Source organism: Geotrypetes seraphini, chromosome 1 (assembly GCF_902459505.1).
Source record: "Geotrypetes seraphini chromosome 1, aGeoSer1.1, whole genome shotgun sequence".
NCBI classification, from domain to species: Eukaryota; Metazoa; Chordata; class Amphibia; order Gymnophiona; family Dermophiidae; genus Geotrypetes; species Geotrypetes seraphini.
The window spans coordinates 226047570-226067531 of NC_047084.1; the positions used below are offsets into that span (position 1 = coordinate 226047570).

The 19962-nt window shown below is 47.2% G+C and overlaps 1 protein-coding gene across 7 annotated transcripts in view; it reads right to left on the bottom strand.

Annotated features, from left to right (window-relative positions):
• Positions 1–19962, bottom strand: part of WDR19 (WD repeat domain 19) — a 435717-nt gene that overhangs the window by 246422 nt on the left and 169333 nt on the right. For all 7 annotated transcript variants that reach the window (XM_033947370.1, XM_033947368.1, XM_033947367.1 and 4 more), the window contains one exon: positions 15409–15523. In XM_033947370.1, the coding sequence (XP_033803261.1) occupies positions 15409–15523 (115 nt within the window). The remainder of the gene's footprint in view (positions 1–15408; positions 15524–19962) is intronic.

A 19962-nucleotide genomic window follows, 5' to 3' on the forward strand; every position in this document is an offset into this window, starting at 1 on the left:
TTGTGAGTATGCCAGTATCTGTTTGGTTTTATGGCATTTTCTTTCTCTGTACTTGTTACTTGTGTTTTACTGGTGTCCCTTTTGGATTGCTCAATAAAGAAAGATTAGGTTACTCACCTCTGTTAATCATTTTTCTTGTAAATAGCTTCTGGAAGCTTTACCATAGGGTCTTGCATCTATTCTAGCCTTGGCTGCAGAACTTACAAATAAATTCAGCCCCCTCTCCTAGGTCACCTCTCCAGACATTCCCCTCCCAGCTCAGTAGGTAGCAAAGCCAGGAAGATCTAGTAGAAAGAGGAAACATAAGAAAAGAGAGAGGGGGGTGCAAGGATTGCAGCAAGTTAATTCTGCTCATAATTAACAAATGCCCAAAAAGGCCAAATTTAGCTTAACAAGAAATTTGAACATGCATAAAATGCAAAACTGAGTAACGTTTCTCTAAAGGAGACACAGCTTGAAGATCAGAAGGGGCACCACCCTTAACTTTGCATAAAAGAACCCCTTAACTTTGCATAAAAGAACACTCATGGGATTCTTAGTGAGGCTGGCTAAGATAGAAATCCAGCTTACCACTTACTGGCAGGCGATCTGTGAATTGGCCAGAATAGATGGGCAGGTGTGAAGCTTCCAGAAGCTATTTACAAGAAAAAAGATTAACAGAGGTGAGTAACCTAATCTTTCTTTCTTGGACAATAACCTCTGGAAGCTTCACCATAGGGATGTATCAAAGCAGTCCCAACATATCAGGGGAGGCCCGATGCACCCGCCACCAGGACTGAAGCCGCAAAATCTGCATCTTGCTTGGCCGCCACATCAAGTCGGTAAAACTTGGTAAAGGTATGAAGAGAGACCCAAGTGGCCACCCTACAAATCTCTTCAGGTGAGACCGCATGGGATTCAGCCCATGAGCAAGCCATGCCTCTGGTAGAGTGAGCCTTCACCCCAAAGGGAGGTGACTTGCCAGCCGACACATAAGCAGCGGAAATGGCAGCACAGATCCATCAAGAGATGGCAACCTTAGAAGCAGGCCAACCCCGATGCGCGAGGCCCGTCAAAACAAACAGATGGTCTGACAGATGAGTCATTCGTGGCCTCCAGGTATCTCAAAAGGAGACGCTGCACATCCAGAGACCGCAAAACACGGTCCTTAGACTTAGATCCCGACTGAACAAAGGCAGGAAGCCAAACTTCCTGGTTGATGTGGAATGTGGAAACCACTTTCAGAAGAAAGGAAGGCACTGTTCTCAAAATAACCGCAGAGTCCGTGAGGCGAAGAAAAGGATCTCTGCACGACAGAGCCTGAAGATCCGACACTCTCCATGCTGAAGTGACCGCAACAAGGAAAACGGTCTTGATGGTAAGATCTTACAGAGAAATCCCATCCAGGGGTTCATAGGGCAGACGAGCCAATGAGTGGAGAACCAGATTCCGATTCCACATAGGACAAGGCAGTCCTCAAGGGAGGCCTCAGCCTTCACCCCCCCGCAGGAAGTAAACAACATCCGGGTGAGACACCAGAGAACGCCTGAGAGAAGAGGGACCCAAACACGACAGTCCCTCAATCTGGACATGGAGAGAAGAAACTACCAGATCCTTACTGAGGTCAGCCTGCAGGAAGTCCAGAACATGTGCCACCAACGGGGGAAAGGATCCACTTGTACCCCCACACAGCAAGCCTGAAAGCACCTGCAGATATTGCCAGGCCGTCGGGCCTGAAACCGTTAATATGTCCCGAATGGCACTCCAAAGTTTGAGCTTCCTGGGTTCTAGTAGGAACACTTGGTTCCTGCCTGTGTGGAACCGTACTCCCAGGTACTCCAAGTCCTGCATTGGCTCGAGATGACTCTTCTTGAGATTGATCTCCCAGCCAAGACTTTCCAGTAAATGCACCACCTGGAGAACTGCCTTGCGGCATTCCTCCAGCAAGGGAGCTCTGGTCAGTCAGACTTTGAGGTACGGATGAACTAGCACTGATGGGCAGCTACCACCACCATGACTTTGGTGAAGGATCTGGGTCTGACGCCAGCCCAAAGGGCAGCGCCACAAACTGGAAGTGTCTCCTCAGAACATGGAATCTCAGGAACCTCCTGTGGTCCGGAAATATCGGGATGTGGAGGTATGCTTCCGTGAGATCCAAGGAAGCCAAAAATTCCCCAGACGCCACTGCCGCTACAATGGAATGCACTGTTTCCTTCTGGAAATGCAGAACCTGCAGAAAGGCGTTCACTATATTCAGGTCCAGAGCTGTTCTGCAATCTTCGGAGTCTTGTTTGGCACAATGAAGTATATCGAGTATCTCCCGAAGACCAAGTCTCTGCTTGGAATGGGCTCTATGGCTGCCAGATCCAGCAAACTGTGCACCGTGGATTGCACCTTGATGGCTCTGTCCGGATTTCCAACCGGAGAAGACAGGAAGAAGTCCGCTAGAAGTTGGAAAAATTGGAGTCAAAGGCCCTCCCTGAGCACCTCGAAGACCCACTGATCCAAAGTTATCTTCTGTCATTCCAGAAGAAAGGCCAAACCCCGCCCCCCAATGTGAGAGGGGGGCCGCCAGAGTCTGGCATCATAATTTTCTCTAGGGAGGGACAAGAGTTGAAAGACTTTTGGCATGCTGCACCTCCAAAGCAAGGTCTGGCGGGAGCTCCTTTAACGCTGTCCCATCGCTGGGGGCCCAGAGTATTGCAAAGTGCGCCGGTAGGGACGAAAATTCAGCTGTCCCTTACCTCTGGTCAGAAGAGGCTTAGAGCCAGGGAGAACTTTAGGCTTTTGGTCCTGAACACTGGCCATAAGGTCATCCATACCCTGGCAAAACAAGAGCGAACCTTTAAAAGGTAACCTGCTCAGTATAGCCTTAGAGGAAGAATCACCTGACCACAGGCGAATCCATAGCATTCGCCGGGCAAACACAGAATAAGCTCCCGGCTTAGCAAAAACTTTCAAGATGTCATAGAGTGCTTCTGCCAAATAATTTACCCTGGAAACCAGGAAGTCGAGGTCACGAAGGACAACCTCCTCAGGATCCTGGCGGAGCTTGGTGTGACATGTCCGGACCACAAAGGAAGTGGCCACTGCAGCTCGCACTCCAGCCACAACGGAATCAAAAAGACGTTTGAGAACAAAATCCACTCTTCTGTCCTGAACATCCTTCAGGACAACCCCTCCATCCAAGGGTAAAGAGGTACGCTTAGTGACCTGAGTGGGACCAAGCACTTGGTGAACTCCGACGCCAAGGGATATAACTTTGCCATGGCCCTAACATACTACAGGGGACCACCCGGGGACTCCCAGACTTCCAAGAGCATTTCCGTCAAATCCACATTGTCCAGAAATGCAGCGGATAGCGGGGGCTTAGAGCTCATGACTGAACATACTGCCTGAACCGCTTGGTCTGAATCAAGTTTCAGTGTCCGCAGCGACTCTGAAATAAAGTCGGGTAGGCGGCTAGACTTGAAATGCCTGCGCACAGCCTGATCATCTCTCGGCTCCCAGAATCCACAGTTCTGGGTATCCCCAAGATCCACTAAGTTTGCCACGAATGCGGAGGCTGACGAGGAAACATGTGATAGCAAAGGCATAGAAACAGAAACAGAAGCAATGGCAGGCACCTGCTGCTGGCTTTCTGGTGCCCCAGCAAAGGAACAAACTGACATGCTGGACTCCAAAGGCGGAACAGACTGCTGCACTGGAGTCTGAGTGGAAGAGACAGGCATAGCCCTTTTTCTCATAAAAGCCTGATACATCATATCCACAAATTCAGGAAGAAAATAGTCACCGGTGGCAAAAGCTGCTCTGCAGCACTCAGATTTGGAATGCTTAGAAGATTTATGAGACTTTTCCCCAGAACTGTGGAAGCGCCCTCCACTCCCAATTTAGGCATCCCGGATGCAGCGATCACGTCTCCAGTGGAATCGGAGGAAGGTAGGGCCTCTCCAGAGGAGTGAAGTGTGGGATCCGCGCACGGTTCACATGCCTCGCAGGCCGCGGCACACATGATACACAGCTGCGAATCCGCCACCCATCCGCCACATTTACAGCATGAATCCATGCCATCCTGTCCTGAGGAGGCCATATGTGAAGTTTGGAGCAAAAACGAAGCTTCTAAGTCCAAAAAAGCAATGTTACTTACCGTTAACAGTTGTTATCCAGGGACAGCAGGCAGCACTCACTAATGGGTAACGTGATCCAACAGAGCCCCGATGCGGACGCTTCTTTGAAGAAAACTCGAAGTTTCGAGTCTCCTGCACAGTGCATGCGCGAGTGCCTTCCCGCCCGATGCACCGGGCGTGTCTCCTCAGTTCAGCTAGCTAGCAGAGAAGCCAACCCAGGGGAGGTGGGTGGGACATGAGAATAGCTGCTTGCTGTCCCTGGATAACAACTGTTACGGTAAGTAACACTGCTTTATCCCAGGACAAGCAGGCAGGTATTCTCACTAATGGGTGATCTCCAAGCTAACCAGAATGGGATGGTGGGTGAGTTGGCAACTTATGAGACTTTTCCCCAGAACTGTGGAAGCGCCCTCCACTCCCAATTTAGGCATCCCGGATGCAGCGATCACGTCTCCAGTGGAATCGGAGGAAGGTAGGGCCTCTCCGGAGGAGTGAAGTGTGGGATCCGCGCACGGTTCACATGCCTCGCAGGCCGCGGCACACATGATACACAGCTGCGAATCCGCCACCCATCCGCCACATTTACAGCATGAATCCATGCCATCCTGTCCTGAGGAGGCCATATGTGAAGTTTGGAGCAAAAACGAAGCTTCTAAGTCCAAAAAAGCAATGTTACTTACCGTTAACAGTTGTTATCCAGGGACAGCAGGCAGCACTCACTAATGGGTGACGTGATCCAACGGAGCCCCGATGCGGACGCTTCTTTGAAGAAAACTCGAAGTTTCGAGTCTCCTGCACCGTGCATGCGCGAGTGCCTTCCCGCCCGATGCACCGGGCGTGTCTCCTCAGTTCAGCTAGCTAGCAGAGAAGCCAACCCAGGGGAGGTGGGTGGGACGTGAGAATAGCTGCTTGCTGTCCCTGGATAACAACTGTTACGGTAAGTAACATTGCTTTATCCCAGGACAAGCAGGCAGGTATTCTCACTAATGGGTGATCTCCAAGCTAACCAGAATGGGATGGTGGGTGAGTTGGCAACTTAGGAGAATAAATTTTGCAATGTTTGGCCAAACTGTCCATCCCGTCTGGAGAAAGTATCCAGACAATAGTGTGAAGTGAAGGTATGAACCGAGGACCAAGTGGCAGCTTTACAAATCTCCTCAATCGGTGTTGATCTGAGGAAGGCTACAGAAGCTGCCATCGCTCTGACCTTGTGGGCTGTGATTTTTCTGTCAAGGGGCAATCCAGCCTGGGTATAGCAGAATGAGATGCAAGCCGCCATCCAGTTGGAGATGGTGCGCTTGGAAACGGGGCGTCCCAACTTGGAAAGAGATGAACCCAACTTGGAAAGAGATGAAAAGTTGAGGAGCAGATCTGTGAGGTTTGGTGTGTTCTAGGTAGAAAGCTAAAGCACGCTTACAGTCCAGAGTATGAAGGGCAGATTCTTCAGAGTGAGAGTGTGGCTTCGGAAAAAACACTGGCAGGACGATGGATTGGTTGAGATGAAATTCCGAGACAACCTTAGGAAGGAATTTTGGGTGTGTGCGGAGAACCACCTTGTCATGATGGAATACTGTAAAAGGCGGGTCCGCAACTAAGGCTTGTAGCTCACTGACTCTTCGGGCAGAAGTGAGACCAATGAGAAACACCACTTTCCAAGTGAGATACTTCAGGTGAGCCTTGTGAAGAGGTTCAAATGGAGGTTTCATAAGCTGAGAAAGAACCACATTGAGGTCCCAAACCACTGGAGGCGGTTTGAGGGGAGGATTGACATGGAAGAGTCCTTTCATGAATCTGGAAACCACCGGATGAGCAGAAGAGGTTTCCCTTGAAGAGGCTGATGGAAAGCAGCAATTGCACTAAGACGGACTCATATCGATGTAGACTTGAATGAGAAAGGTGCAAAAGATAATCCAAGACTGAAGACAAGGAGGAGTGTTGTGGCTCATGATGATGAGAAAAACATAAAGCAGAAAATCTCTTCCACTTTTGGTGGTAGCATTGTCTAGTAGCGGGCTTCCTTGAAGCTTCCAAGACGTCTCTCACAGGTTGAGAAAACTGGAGAGGGGTTACGTTGAGAGGAACCAAGCTGTCAGGTGTAGAGACTGCAGGTTGTGGTGAAGCAGAGATCCTTGATGCTGTGTAAGCTGAGATGGAAAGACTGTTAGAAGGTATGGCTCCCTGCTGCTGAGTTGAAGTAGAAGGGAGTACCAAGGTTGTCTGGGCCACCATGGGGCAATCAGGATCATGGTGGCATGGTCTGACTTCAGCTTGACTAGAGTCTTTTGAATGAGAGGAAATGGAGGAAACGCATATAGAAAGCGATTCGTCCAGTCCAGGAGGAATGCATCTGCCTCGAGGCGCTGAGGGGTGTAGATCCTGGAGCAGAAGTGGGGCAGAAGAAGGGATCGAGGGGTGACCCCGGGAACTACAGGCCGGTGAGCCTGACTTCAATTATAGGGAAGATGGTGGAAGCTATGATCAAGGACAGTATTTGCGAGCACATCGAGGGAAATGGCCTACTGAGAACAAGCCAGCATGGATTCTGTAAGGGAAGGTCATGCTTAACGAACCTTCTGTACTTCTTTGAGGGAATAAGCAGCCGGGTGGACAATGGGGAACCTATAGACATCATTTACCTTGATTTTCAAAAGGCTTTCGACAAGGTGCCACATGAAAGGCTGCTTAGGAAGCTGTGGAACCACGGGGTGGGAGGGGATGTGCACAGATGGATCGAGCACTGGTTGTCGGGTAGACTGCAGAGGGTCGGAGTAAAGGGACAATACTCTGACTGGCGGGGAGTCACGAGCGGTGTGCCACAGGGATCGGTGCTGGGGCCGTTACTCTTCAACATATTTATCAATGACCTGGAAAAGGAGGCAAAGTGCGAGGTTATAAAATTTGCAGACGATACCAAACTGTGCGGCAGAGTTAGGTCCAGGGAGGAGTGTGAGGACCTACAAAGGGACCTGGACAAACTGGAAGACTGGGCAAACAAATGGCAAATGCGCTTTAACGTGGAAAAATGCAAGGTCATGCATATAGGGAAAAAGAACCCGTTGTTCAACTACAAATTGGGGGGGGGGCATTGTTGGGAGACAGCAGTCTTGAGAGTGCTGGTGGATGCATCACTGAAGCCATCTGCACAGTGCGCAGCAGCCTCGAAAAAAGCCAACAGGATGCTGGGCATCATAAAGAGGGGCATATCAACCAGGACGCGGGAAGTCATCATGCCACTGTATCGAGCGATGGTGCATCCACATCTGGAATACTGCGTTCAATATTGGTCGCCGTACCTCAAGAAGGACATGGCGGTACTTGAGAGAGTCCAAAGGAGAGCAACGAAACTGGTAAGAGGACTGGAACACTGCCCATACGCTGAGAGGTTGGATAGGCTGGGACTCTTCTCTCTGGAAAAAAGGAGGCTCAGGGGAGATATGATAGAGACCTTCAAGATCATGAGGGGCATAGAGAGGGTGGAGAGGGACAGATTCTTCAGGCTGAAGGGGACAACAGGTACGAGGGGGCATTCGGAGAAACTGAAGGGAGATAGGTTCAAAACAAATGCAAGGAAGTTTTTTTTTCACACAAAGGGTCGTGGACACTTGGAATGCGCTACCGGAGGAAGTGATCAGGCAGAGTACGGTACAGGGATTCAAACAGGGATTGGACGGATTTCTGAGGGATAAAGGGATCGTGGGATACTGAGAGAGGTGCTGGGATGTAACACAAGTATAGAAAGCTAACCAGGTAATAAGTATAGAAACCAAATCAGGTTGTGCATGTGTAAGACCGGAGGGTTAGGACTCCGATGGGAAGATAGGACTTCAAATGAGAAACCAAGGTGGCAAGGGAGCCCCTTCTGGTGATACAGACAGGTCGTGACCTATTTGGGTCGCCGCGGGAGCGGACTGCTGGGCAGGATGGACCTATGGTCTGACCCGGCGGAGGCACTGCTTATGTTCTTATGTTCTTAAGTTGTGGGGGGCTGCAAAGAGGTCTATCTGAGGCGTCCCCCATAGAGAGAAGATATGATGCAGGGGCGTGGAGTTGAGGGTCCACTCGTGAGGTTGCAGAAGACGGCTCAGGCTGTCTGCTAAGGCATTGTCCACCCCCTGGATGTAGACCGCTCTGAGGAAGGTGTTGTTGCGAGTCGCCCAATCCCACACCTTCAGAGCTTCCTGGCAGAGGGAGGCCGATCCCGTGCCTCCCTGCTTATTCAATTAGTACATGGCGACCTGGTTATCTGTGCGAATGAGGACAACCTGGTTGCGAAAGAGATGTTGAAAGGTCTGGAGAGCGTTGAAGATTGCCCTGAGTTCCAGGAGATTGATGTGGCACTGGCGGTCCGTGCTGGTTCAGTAACCCTGGGTGCGGAGGCCGTCCAGATGCGCCCCCCCAGGCATAAGTCGATGAGTTGGTCGTGAGGACTTTCTGGTGGTGGGGGGTGTGGAATAACAAGCCTCTGGATAGATTGGAGGAGAGCATCCCACCAGCGAAGAGACTGTTGTAGAGCAGGAGTGACCCGGATGAGGCAAGTCAGAGGGTCAGACGTCTGGGACCACTGGGACACCAGGGTCCATTGGTGGAATCCTGAGGTGAAGTCTGGCAAGCGGAATCACGTGAACTGTAGAGGCCATGTGGCCTAGAAGGACCATCATTTGTCTCGCTGAGATGGACGTGCGAGAGGATACTGAGTGGCAGAGATGAAGGAGAGCATCCCTGCGTGGGGGTGAGAGGAACACTCTGAGTTGGGTAGTATCCAGAATCGCTCCAATGAAGGGAAGAGTCTGGGAAGGTTGCAGGTGGGATTTGGGGAAATTGATCTCGAATCCCAGATGTTGCAGTAACCAAATTGTCTTCTGGATCGCGAGAGCGGCTCCCTGAGATGTGGAATCCTTGATGAGCCAACCGTTCAGGTAAGGAAACACCTGGAGGCCATGGCTCCTGAGTGCTGCGGCCACAACAACCAGGCATTTGGTGAAGACTCTGGGTGATGAGGACAGGCCAAAGGGTAGCACTCGGTATTGGAGGTGAAGGTGTCCCACCCTGAATCTGAGATATTGACGGGAGGCTGGATGAATTGGAATGTAAGTGTAGGCCTCCTTGAGATCCAGAGAGCATAACCAGTCGTTCTGCTCGAGGAGGGGGGTACAGAGATGCCAGGGTCAGCATGCGAAACTTTTCTTTGACCAGATATTTGTTGAGTACCCTGAGGTCCAAGATGGGTCGCAGGTCGCCCGTCTTCTTTGGAACAAGGAAGTATCGGGAGTAAAACCCCTTGTTCTGTTGGTCCTGGAGGACCGGTTTGACAGCTCCCAGCTGTAACAAGGCCTGGGCTTCCTGAAGAAGAATGACGGTCTGGGTCAAGTTGGAAGGATACTCTCTTGGAGGGTGCTCCGGAGGAGCTTGGTGGAACTGAAGGGAGTATCCTTCTTATGATGGAGAGAACCCAGAGGTCTGTGGTGATGGTCGTCCATCAGTGGTAGAAATGAAGGAGGTGGCCTCCGATGGGTGGATTTACTGAGAAAGGGAGGATGATGGAGGAAATGTCCTCTCTGAAACAGTCAAAAGAACTGGGGGGCCTTAGGAGCAGCCGGTGGCTGAGGCTTATGCTGATGTTTCTGCGGGTGCTGTCTCTTCACAGGCTGTCTGCTGGGGGGAGCCTGTTTTGGAGGGTAGCGCCACTGGTATACCGACGGCAGGCGAGGCTGGCGAGGAGGAGCAGGCCTGGGTTTTGGACGTAGGATGGACTGGAAGGATTGTTCATGGTCCGATAGCTTCTTGGTCACCGCCTCGATGGATTCATCGAAGAGGTTGGTGCCAATGCAGGGAACGTTTGCGAGCCTGTCCCGGAGGTTGGGATCCATGTCGATGGTCCTCAGCCATGCCAGCCGGCGCATGACCACTGATCACGCTGTTGCCCGAGCCGCGAGCTCAAGGCGTCGTACGAGGACTGCATCAACTGTACCCGGAGCTGGGATAGCGAAGCCAGCGCTTCTTGGTACTCAAAGTGTGCCCTCGTGTCCACGTAGGGTATAAACTTCTGGAATACCGATAGGAGGAACTCCAGGTATGTTGTGAAGTGGAAGTTGTAGTTCAGAACTCTCGAGGCCATCATGTATACTCTCCTGCCGAATCGGTCCATGGTTTTCCCTTCTCTGCCAGGCGGGATGGCGGCGTAGACCTGGGAGGGATGGGATCGCTTCAGTGATGACTCCACCAATAGGGACTGGTGAGAGAGTTGAGAGTTGTCGAACCCTTTGCGATGGACCATGCGGTACCTGGTGTCCAGTTTGCTCAGGACAGCAGGGATGGAGTAAGGTGTCTCGAGGCATCAAGCAAAGGTCTGGTCCAGAAGCTTGTGCAACGGAAGCTTAAGGGACTCAGCGGGTGGTTGAGGGAGGCGCATAGTCTCCAGGTATTCCTTTGAGAATTTGGAACCCGTGTCCAATGGTATGTCCATGTCCTCAGCCATCTGTCGGAGGAACGAGGAGAAGGACAGTTGGTCTGCCGTTGCCTGGCTCCGTGATGGGCTCGATGAGGTCGAGGCTTCCGGTTCCGCTGGGGACAGGGATCGAGATGGTGAGAAGGATCCCATCGTATCCTCGAGTTCTGGCATCGGTGGAGGTGAATAGACCAGATATGCCTGTATCCGCCGAGGCGAGGCGTGCCTGGATGAATGCTTCGAGGAATGCCTCGATCGGTGTCGAGAGGTTGGCCTCGATGGACGGGGTAAGGCAGGCTTCGTTGAGGCTCCCAGGTAGTGGATGATGCTGGAAGCGGTCGATCGAAGCAGGGATTGCTGCCGTAGAGGCTCAAACCACGTCGGGGTGATCGGTTCCAATGGAGGCATTCGCAAAGTCTCTGCTCCTAGCATTGAATGAATTGGCTCCAACGGAGGCACTCACAATGACTCTGCTCCTTGCATCGAGTGAATCGGCTCCAACGGAGGCACTCACAAAGACTCTGCTCCTTGCATCGAGTGTATCGGTTCCAGAGGTGGCATGGGTAAAGACTCTGCTCCTTGCGATGCATGCATTGTTGCCAGACCAGACACTCGCAGAGACTCTGCTCCCTGTTGAGAGTGTGTTCCCCACTGAGGCACTGGAGGCGGCTCGACCTCGCGGGAGGCCTCCGTGTGCCCAGGCTGAATTTGGGAGAGAAGCTGAGGCCCCATCGTGGTAAAGAGTTCAATGAAGTGCTTCTGTAGCATGGTCTGGAACGAGGCCGGCAAGGATGGATCCGCATCTGAAATGGGACCACCTGCGCGGGCCTCACGTTCCCTCGAAGCAGCGTGTGAGTGCTTGGATTTCGAGGCCTTGAGCACTTTCAACATGACTGGGGGAATGGGCTGCTGGGCTACCTGACCTGAGGAGGTTGAGGAAGGCATCGCTGCAGGCGCTGGAGTCTGAGCCAGGACAAACGAGGCGGGCTTGATGAGACTCGGCGCCGCAGAGGTGGAAGACTGTGGGGCTTGCGGATGATGTCGAAGGTGCGGGTCCCTTTGAGGTCAATGGCTCCGTCGAGGACTCCATGAAGAGCGATTCCCACAGGACGCAACGGCGCTTGAAAGCACGTGCGGTGAGTGTGGTGCAAGGCCAGCACGATTTCGGGATGTGTTCAGGCCCGAGACACCGAACACAGTGTCGATGAGGGTCCGTTAGCGAAATCGCGCGCTGGCACTTGTCACACTTTTTAAAACCGGTGATAGGCCGGGACATAGGCCGAAAAAGCTCCGTCGCAAGATCGAAGCCGCGGGGCTGCGGCCACATGGCCTGCCTGGTCGAACGGTACGAAGAAATTTTTTTTTTTAAAACAATAAAACACGACGAAAATAATAATAACAACAGTTTATATACCGCAGGACCGTAAAGTTCTATGCGGTTTACAATGATTAGAAATGTTACAGATTGAGTGAATAAACAAAGTTACAGACTGAATGAACAAACAAAGTACAGATTTAGCGACAGGTAGTTCTTGCGCTCGGTTGTTAAGGACTAAGATTGAATAGGTTGGTTTCCTAAGTATTTCAGGAACAGATGTGTTTTCAGGCGTTTCCTGAATTCTCCACATCAGCGATTGCGATCAATTAAAATCAAAACCGTGGACTTAGAAGGCACAAGCGAAGGAACTTTGCACAGAGAGTCGAAGACGGACTTCTCGGCTCCGCGGAAAAGTAAGAACTGAGGAGACACGCCTGGTGCATCGGGCAGGAAGGCACTCGCGCATGCGCGGTGCGGGCAATTCGAAACTTCGAGTTTTCTTCAAAGAAGCATCCGCATCGGGGCTCCGTTGGATCACGTCACCCATTAGTGAGAATAGCTGCCTGCTGTCCCTGGATAACAACTGTTAACGGTAAGTAACATTGCTTTTTTGGACTTAGAAGCTTCGTTTTTGCTCCATACTTCACATATGGCCTCCTCAGGACAGGATGGCATGGATTCATGCTGTAAATGTGGCGGATGGGTGGCGGATTCGCAGCTGTGTATCATGTGCGCCGCGGCCTGCGAGGCGTGTGAACCGTGCGTGGATCCCACACTTCACTCTTCCGGAGAGGCCCTACCTTCCTCCAATTCCACTGGAGACGTGATCGCTGCCTCCGGGATGCCTAAATTGGGAGTGGAGGGCGCTTCCACATCACCGAGGCATACCTTGACTCACACTGGCTCCCAATTCAAGCAAGAATACTATTTAAATTCTACTGTCTACTATTTAAATCCATAAATGGTGACAGCCCAGCCTACTTGAACAACTGCCTAATACAAACTACCACAACCAGACATAGGAAAACCCAGACACCATTTACATACCCTCCAATCAGAAACATCAAATGGAAAAAACTATACGACAGCCTTCTAGCCACAAAGGCAGCAAAACCAGAAACTCTCTAATCTACTAATTGTGACCCCAGACTACAAAACTTTCAGAAAAGAAATAAAAACCTTGCTAGTCAAGAAATCCATGAAGACTAACTAACACCGAATGAAACATTTCAATCCTCTGAAGCATCCTAGACCCCTGTCCTCCCAACATAATGAAAGCAGCCCCTTTAGACTTTAAAATAACACTATGGACTCACATGTCTAATAATTTCAAAAACGGAAAATTCCTATCAAAAAATGGTCACATCATAATCACCCCAATTCCAAAAAACCGTAAACTACCCCTAACATCAGCAACTAACTATAGACCAGTAGCATCCATCCCATTTTTCGTAAAAATAATGGAAGGTTTGGTACAAACCCAATTGATGAACTACCTAGATCAGTTCTCGTTGCTACATGAAACCCAGTCAGGCTTCAGACCGCTGTTTAGTACGGGGACGGTGATTGCAGCGATCCTAGATTACATACGCAACTTATTCAGCAAGGGCCACAAAGCTTTAGTCATGCAATTCGACATGAGCTCGGCCTTCGACTTGGTGGATCACAAAAAATTACTACAATGCTTAGACGCAATCGGCATCGGAGGCGAGGTGCTGGACTGGTTTCGAGGATTCCTTACGACCCGCACCTATCAAGTGCGCTTCAATTGTAACCTCTCCAAAATATGGAGAAACCCATCAGGCGTACCACAGGGGTCCCCACTATCCCCACTCCTCTTCAACGTCTACATAGCTTCACTGGGTACGCAGCTGACACAGCGAGGCGTAAAAGTATTTAGTTATGCAGACGACTTCACAATCATTATCCCGTTTACTACCTCGCCCTCTGAAGTCACCCCCACAGCAACTGAAGTGCTAAACATGATGGAACAATGGACCACAGATTTCAAACTAAAGCTCAATTCAGAGAAAACTAAATTCTTTATAGCCTCGCCACACGTACATAACACGACAAAATCACTACACATTAACAATCTTAACTACCCTATTCAACCAACGATGAAGATTCTAGGAGTAATACTAGACCAAGGACTAACCATGAAAGACCATATAGACTCCCTAATCAAAAGAGGATTTTTCACTCTCTGGAAACTTAGGTCCATTAAGGCGTACTTCCACACTTCAGCCTTCAGAATTCTAGTACAATCCCTAATAATAAGCCACCTAGATTATTGCAACATCACCCATCTGACAATCCCCCAGAAGCAAATGCAAAGACTACAACTGATACAAAACGCAGCAGTCAGGATGATTCTCGGGTTGAAGAAGTCCGACCATATAACCCCTTCCTACAGACTCCTACACTGGCTGCCGATGAAGGCACGCATGAAGTTCAAGCTAGGATGTCTCTGCTTCAAGGTATTAAACGGTCTAGCCCCTAAATATATTACAGACCTCTTCTCATTCCCAACCAACAGACATGAAAGAAAAACACACCTGAAATTTGTCTCCCCTCCGGCTAGAGGGTGTAAATATAAGAGATACCATCAACAACTGCTATCGTACCAGGCAGCCACATGGGGTAAAGACTTAGAAAAACTAATTGCACACACAAACAACTATGGCGAATTCAGGAAACACCTAAAAACCTACCTGTTCTTGAAATACCTAGGTAACGAACCAGAACATCAGCCCCCCTCATAATACCACCACATACCCGATCCTGTAAATTGTAAACCCCAACCCTAATCACTAACCATGAACACTCCATTCAATTCATGGAATATTTCTAAATTTGTGTTAGCAGCATGGCACTTCCTGGTCTTGCAGCACACAAACTGTTGTTAATATTATTAATGTTGGAATTACCAGATGTACAATGCTATACCCTTTAATTCGCTGTATGTACAGTTTATCTTTATTGTATTTACAGTTTCTCTTTATTGTAAACCACTTCTCTTTATTGTAAACCGCCTAGAAGTCGCAAGATTGTTGGCGGTATATAAGAATAAAGTTATTATTATTATTATTATTACTCTGTAACACCTCTGAACAGTCCAGAAATCCTCTTCTGTAATCCGCCTTGAACCGCAAGGTAATGGCGGAATAAAAAATCATTAATGTAATGTAATGTTATTCATTATAACTTTTGTGGTAGACTCCCAGAAAGACCACCATCTCAAAAACACTCAATTAATCTCAATTTTATCATTTCTGGAGAGACTGCCAAAAATATCCATTATAGGTTGAATGTAGCTATAGTGGTCACATTTGAAAATGCTGCCTTTATTTATTTAGATTGCTAATGGTGGAAGAGCAAGTAGCTTTCAGAAAGTTTAGAAATCTCTCTCTAGAAAGGAAATAAAAATGTAGGCAAAAAGACATCTCAAAAGTGTATGTTTCAAATGACAGATTAATTATCTAACTGAAAACTTTACCTGTGCTAATATTGCTTGCAAATACAGAAATTATACTTACCATTTTCTGTAAATGCATAAAACCAAGCTCGATTGTTCATGCCTACAGCCAGATGATACGGACCAACAGCTACAAAGTTGGGCTCCACTTCCACAGAAACTGTAATGATTGGTTTCTATAGAAAAATTAACACAATAAGCCAGATATGTGGCTTGCAAACCATGGTGTCAAAAGGTTGAGCTAATGCTTCAATTCCAAGGTAAATTGACAATAACATAATATAACATAGCTGCAATGATATTTGAAATTAGCCTGATTTCTCAAATTGAGTCCATGAAAGAGGCAGATCATGAACCACTGCTATATTCACAGCATACTAAAACAACTCTGAGGAATCATTCAGTTGTTTGTACAAAAACACACTACATTTTTAACATATCAGTCTTTAGTTTTTAAATCCTTAAGTTTTAATGAACCACAATTTATCAACAGGTGGCTAATTCCCTATAGCACGACACGATCTCTCCGCTCGACCTCTTATAATCTTCTCTCCATTCCCTCAATGAAAGTTATAGGAACCAGACGGCACGACATGTTTTCAGTTCCTCATTCATGGAATCTCTTACCTCAATACATCAGGGATTTAAAAGATTTAACTCTATTTAAAAAAAACCTAAAATCATTTCTTTTTAAAGATGCTTATGATTCCTAGCACATTATTCATCGTTTTTTATTTAAGCAGCTAAAATTATCCCCCCCTTTTTGTTTTTCCCTTATATGTTTTTCCTTCTCTCCTATCCAAACATTGTAACTTTCTCCCCATTTACCCTCACAATTCTCGTAAGTTTTAACTCATAACAAAATTATTTTATATGTATGTATTTTGTTTGTTAAGTTTTAGCCCATAACACTAGTTATTTTATATGTCAACACCAACATTTTATTTGTATATTTTTTATGTTGTACATCGCCTAGCAATTTAAATAGGCGATTCATTAAGAACAAATAAACTTGAACTTGAACTTAGAACCAAACATACAAAAAATTATCTGATATTCATACATGCTAAACACCATCTTTGCAGTACTCTACCAATCTCTGGCAACAAAAATCTGTCTTCCTATACAAGGATAGAGCAAGTCCTGAATTTCAATCAGCAGAGTGATGCAATGTTTTTCTAGTGCTGTGAAGCCTCCAAACTTTAACATTACAAGTGCAATAGTAAACAGCACTGAAATTCTGGAGGTTAGCACTTAAAACACCTTCAGTTGGATGTCACTTCAAAAGATCAACTGCATGATTACAAAAAAGAGAAAGAGGAGGGATCTCTACAACCAACTGATTACTACTACGGTACTACTAATCATTTTTGTAGTGCCTCTAGACATACGCAGAACTATTAATCAAAACACAGAAGAGACGGTCGCTGCTCAAAAGAGCTTACAACCTTGTCAAAACAGATAAATTAATCAGTGTTGTTCAAAGTACTTAATTAAAAGTATTTTAAATACTTAAGTAAAAGTACAGTGAAGAACACATTTAAAACTGTACTTAAGTAAAAATGTTATTGCCTAATATAATACTTTTTGAATAGAAAGTAAAAATATCATAACTACAATGAATGTTTTTATCCCAACAATTTTATTGCTCCGCAATTCAATCCACCTAAGGACTGGCTGCCCTGGGTAAGCCTGCTCTTGCTATTGGAAGCTAAGCAGGATCAGGCCTGGCTAGTACTTGGAATGGGGACCACTAGGGAATACCAGGTGCTGTAAGCTGCAGGGTCCTATGTTGAGCAGCAGTGACATAATGAAGCCACATACTGTGTGGGAGAAGGCAATGGCAAACCACTCCTGTACTCTAACTTGAAACATCATAGGGAGGATTCCTCTCTGTGCATGCAGTCATGAGTTGGTGGTTGACTCAAAGGCATACATATAGTTCAATCCAATTTGCTTTTAGTAAAACTACCCCCCCCTTTTTTTTTACTAAGCCACGATAGAGGTATCTACCATGGCTCAGAGTGCTAAATGCTTCAACGCTGCTCTGATGCTCATATGAGCATTGGTGCATTTAGCACTCTAGGTTGCTGTAGAAATCTCAACCACTGCTTAGTAAAAGAGGGCCTAAATTTTTTAAATGACTGTCGCTTGTGAGACATTATTAAACCAGCTAAAAATGTGTTCAAAAACTGTATTGGCAGAAAGTGGATTGCTCAGTCTTGAGCAAAGTATTCCTTCAAATCAGGCCAGGCTACAATATTACTGATATATTTTGATTGGGTCTGTAGATATACTGATCATGAAAATCTCTATCGGAAACACTCAACTTCCGTATAATGAAAAATATTTTATCATTATTGTCATTATCATCTACATTGGCAGCAGTGTAATCTAATTCATCACTTATACATAGTAACATAGTAGATGACGGCAGATAAAGACCCGAATGGTCCATCCAGTCTGCCCAACCTGATTCAATTTAAATTTTTTTTTTTTTTTTTTTTTTTTCTTCTTAGCTATTTCTGGGCGAGAATCCAAAGCTTTTCCCGGTACTGTGCTTGGGTTCCAACTGCCGAAATCTCTGTTAAGACTTACTCCAGCCCATCTACACCCTCCCAGCCATTGAAGCCCTCCCCTGCCCATCCTCCTCCAAACGGCCATGCACAGACACAGACCGTACAAGTCTGCCCAGTAACTGGCCTAGTTCAATCTTTAATATTATTTTCTGATTCTAAATCTTCTGTGTTCATCCCACGCTTCTTTGAACTCAGTCACAGTTTTACTCTCCACCACCTCTCTCGGGAGCGCATTCCAGGCATCCACCACCCTCTCCGTAAAGTAGAATTTCCTAACATTGCCCCTGAATCTACCATCCCTCAACCTCAAATTATGTCCTCTGGTTTTACCATTTTCCTTTCTCTGGAAAAGATTTTGTTCTACGTTAATACCCTTTAAGTATTTGAACGTCTGAATCATATCTCCCCTGTCTCTCCTTTCCTCTAGGGTATACATATTCAGGGCTTCCAGTCTCTCCTCATACGTCTTCTGGCGCAAACCTCCTATCATTTTCGTCGCCCTCCTCTGGACCGCCTCAAGTCTTCTTACGTCTTTCGCCAGATACGGTCTCCAAAACTGAACACAATACTCCAAGTGGGGCCTCACCAATGACCTGTACAGGGGCATCAACACCTTCTTCCTTCTACTGACTACGCCTCTCTTTATACAGCCCAGAATCCTTCTGGCAGCAGCCACTGCCTTGTCACACTGTTTTTTCGCCTTTAGATCTTCGGACACTATCACCCCAAGGTCCCTCTCCCCGTCCGTGCATATCAGCTTCTCTCCTCCCAGCATCTTCATCTTCTTTATTATCATCATGCTGGCCAATTACAGAGAAAGTTGGAATCATTGTCTGTTGTTCTAACAATTTTTCATTTGATGGCAAACTGAATATCTTCAAGAACTGATGCAAGTATGTCAAATGTGTAGGAGCCCTTCAGTCTTGGAGCCAGAGAGGCAGGCTTCCTCTCTTCACCCCAATTTAAAATTTTCCTTGAGATGACCAACAGTCCGTTGTAATAGAGACATACGTCTGTTCACTAAGAATTGCAACCAGCTTCAGTTTCATCTCTGCTTCAAAGTGACCCAAATCGTCAATGTTCTGTTTGTTGGAGATCAGTAACCAGTTCAACATTCACAGGCAACTCCACTGTTCTTATAGGCTATATTCACTGAACAGCAAAACTTAAAATGAAATGATCCATTGTTTGCAGTACTAAAATCCTGTACTAGGTTTTGTTGTTTGATTTGGTTTACTGAGGAATGGAAGATTAGGTTCTTACCTTGGTAATCTTCTTTCTAAGACACATGATTCTGTACTGAAGCTCTTATCCTACTTTAGTTGTAAACTTTGCAGAAGGAAGTCACTCAAATCTTTCAACTCTTCCCCTTTAACAGTGGAGAATACCTTCCTCTTCAGTTAGTACCAAAGCAACTGAACTCCACTGAAACAAAAGAAAAGAGAAGGAGGGGCACATGGAACTTCCTTGGAGACAAACTATGTTTTTGATCTGCTCTGTAACTCATAACAAAATATAAATAATTAACAATAGTATCCAGGAACCAACTTGCTATATGCAACTAGCACTATCCTATAAAGGACTCCAAAGGTTAAGAAGAATAGCCTTTTTTTGAGAGAAATCCCATGACGGAGGCAAGCAATGTCCAAGGCAGTAAAGAGGTGAATCAGAAGTCTACACAAGGTGGGCCGTACAGAATCCTATATCTTATAACAGAAAGAAGATTACTGAGGTAAGAACCTAATCTTCCATTCTGTTGCAAAGACATAGGATTCTGTACTGAAGCTGACATACCAAAGCAGTGCCAGATGATACTGCAAAAAGTGCCAAGGACCCAAAAGCAGTTATCCTCTCAGGTTACCACATCTACTCTGCAGAACATTGTAAAGGTATGAAGAGTAGACTAAGTAGCTGCTGTACAGATTTCATAAGGTAGAACAGCCCAGGACTCCACCCAAGAAACAGCAACACTTCTAGTCGAATGTGCTGAAAGAGAGATAGGCACCAGGTTTTCCACTGTCAACATATGAAGAATA